General features: G+C 66.2%; 1 protein-coding gene across 1 annotated transcript in view; it reads right to left on the reverse strand.

The window, feature by feature from the left end:
- VDBG_01837 (D-arabinono-1,4-lactone oxidase) overlaps positions 1-885 on the reverse strand; it is a gene marked incomplete at both ends in the record, with an annotated part of 1,638 nt that overhangs the window by 259 nt on the left and 494 nt on the right. The window contains one exon of the mRNA XM_003007603.1: positions 219-763. Coding sequence (XP_003007649.1) covers positions 219-763 — 545 coding nt within the window. The remainder of the gene's footprint in view (positions 1-218; positions 764-885) is intronic.

An 885-nucleotide genomic window follows, 5' to 3' on the forward strand; every position in this document is an offset into this window, starting at 1 on the left:
CTGGTCGAGGTCCTCGCCGTAGAGCGCGGCGATGCGCGCGGCGCCCTCGTCAAAGTTCTTGGCCCAGTGCGGGCGGCCGCCGAGGTCGAGCATGAGCCACTCAAAGGCCTCGTAGTAGCGGGCGCGGCACGGCGGGTCGGTGAGGTAGGGTCGGTAGAGAGTCGCGTTGAGGTAGAGGGTCGGGCGTCGGGGCGAGTAGGGTCGAGTAAGGGCGGGACGTTCCTCGGTGAGGGGAAGGTGTCGCTGACGCGGACTCGACGGGGGGCGTGGACGTAAAGGCCGTCGGCGGAGAAGGGAATGTTGTGGGGGACGTAGTCCGGGTCGGCCGGGTCGAGGTGGTTGAGCCACGAGGAGAGGCGGCGGAGGGCTTCGGGTCCCTTGTGCAGGGGGGATGGGCCCCACTCGTTGCCGAACTGCGAGTAGAGGGCAGTTTCATGAAGCAGAGCCTTCCCGGAGGGCTGGACCGCCGTCGTGGTGGAGCCGTTGGCGAAGCCGTATTGCATGCCAAAGACGAACCACTCCACCCACGGCAGGACGCGCGGCACGTGGTGCGCGAGATACAAGAGGTTGTGGTAGATGTAGTAAGCCGAGGGCGCCATCGTAGTTGCGCACGGGGGGCGGGCGCACCGGCTCGTCCGTCTTGTTGGCCTCCCAGAACGACCGCGCGCCGCGTGTAGGGGAACCACCAGACGCGAACAAACTCGGAGCGCGTCCAGAGGTCTGCGGTCCAGCGATCGAACATGCTGCGATCCGTGTCGATGACCTGCTGCCATCCGAGCGTAAAGGCAGGCACGGCACGGAAGGTGATTTCGGTGATGATGCCAAGGGCGCCGAGCGAGAGGAAGCCGCAGCGCGGAAGAGTGACGGATTGTCGTCCTTCGAACA

The sequence above is a fragment of the Verticillium alfalfae genome, genomic scaffold, assembly GCF_000150825.1.
Source record: "Verticillium alfalfae VaMs.102 supercont1.2 genomic scaffold, whole genome shotgun sequence".
Classification (NCBI taxonomy): domain Eukaryota; kingdom Fungi; phylum Ascomycota; class Sordariomycetes; order Glomerellales; family Plectosphaerellaceae; genus Verticillium; species Verticillium alfalfae.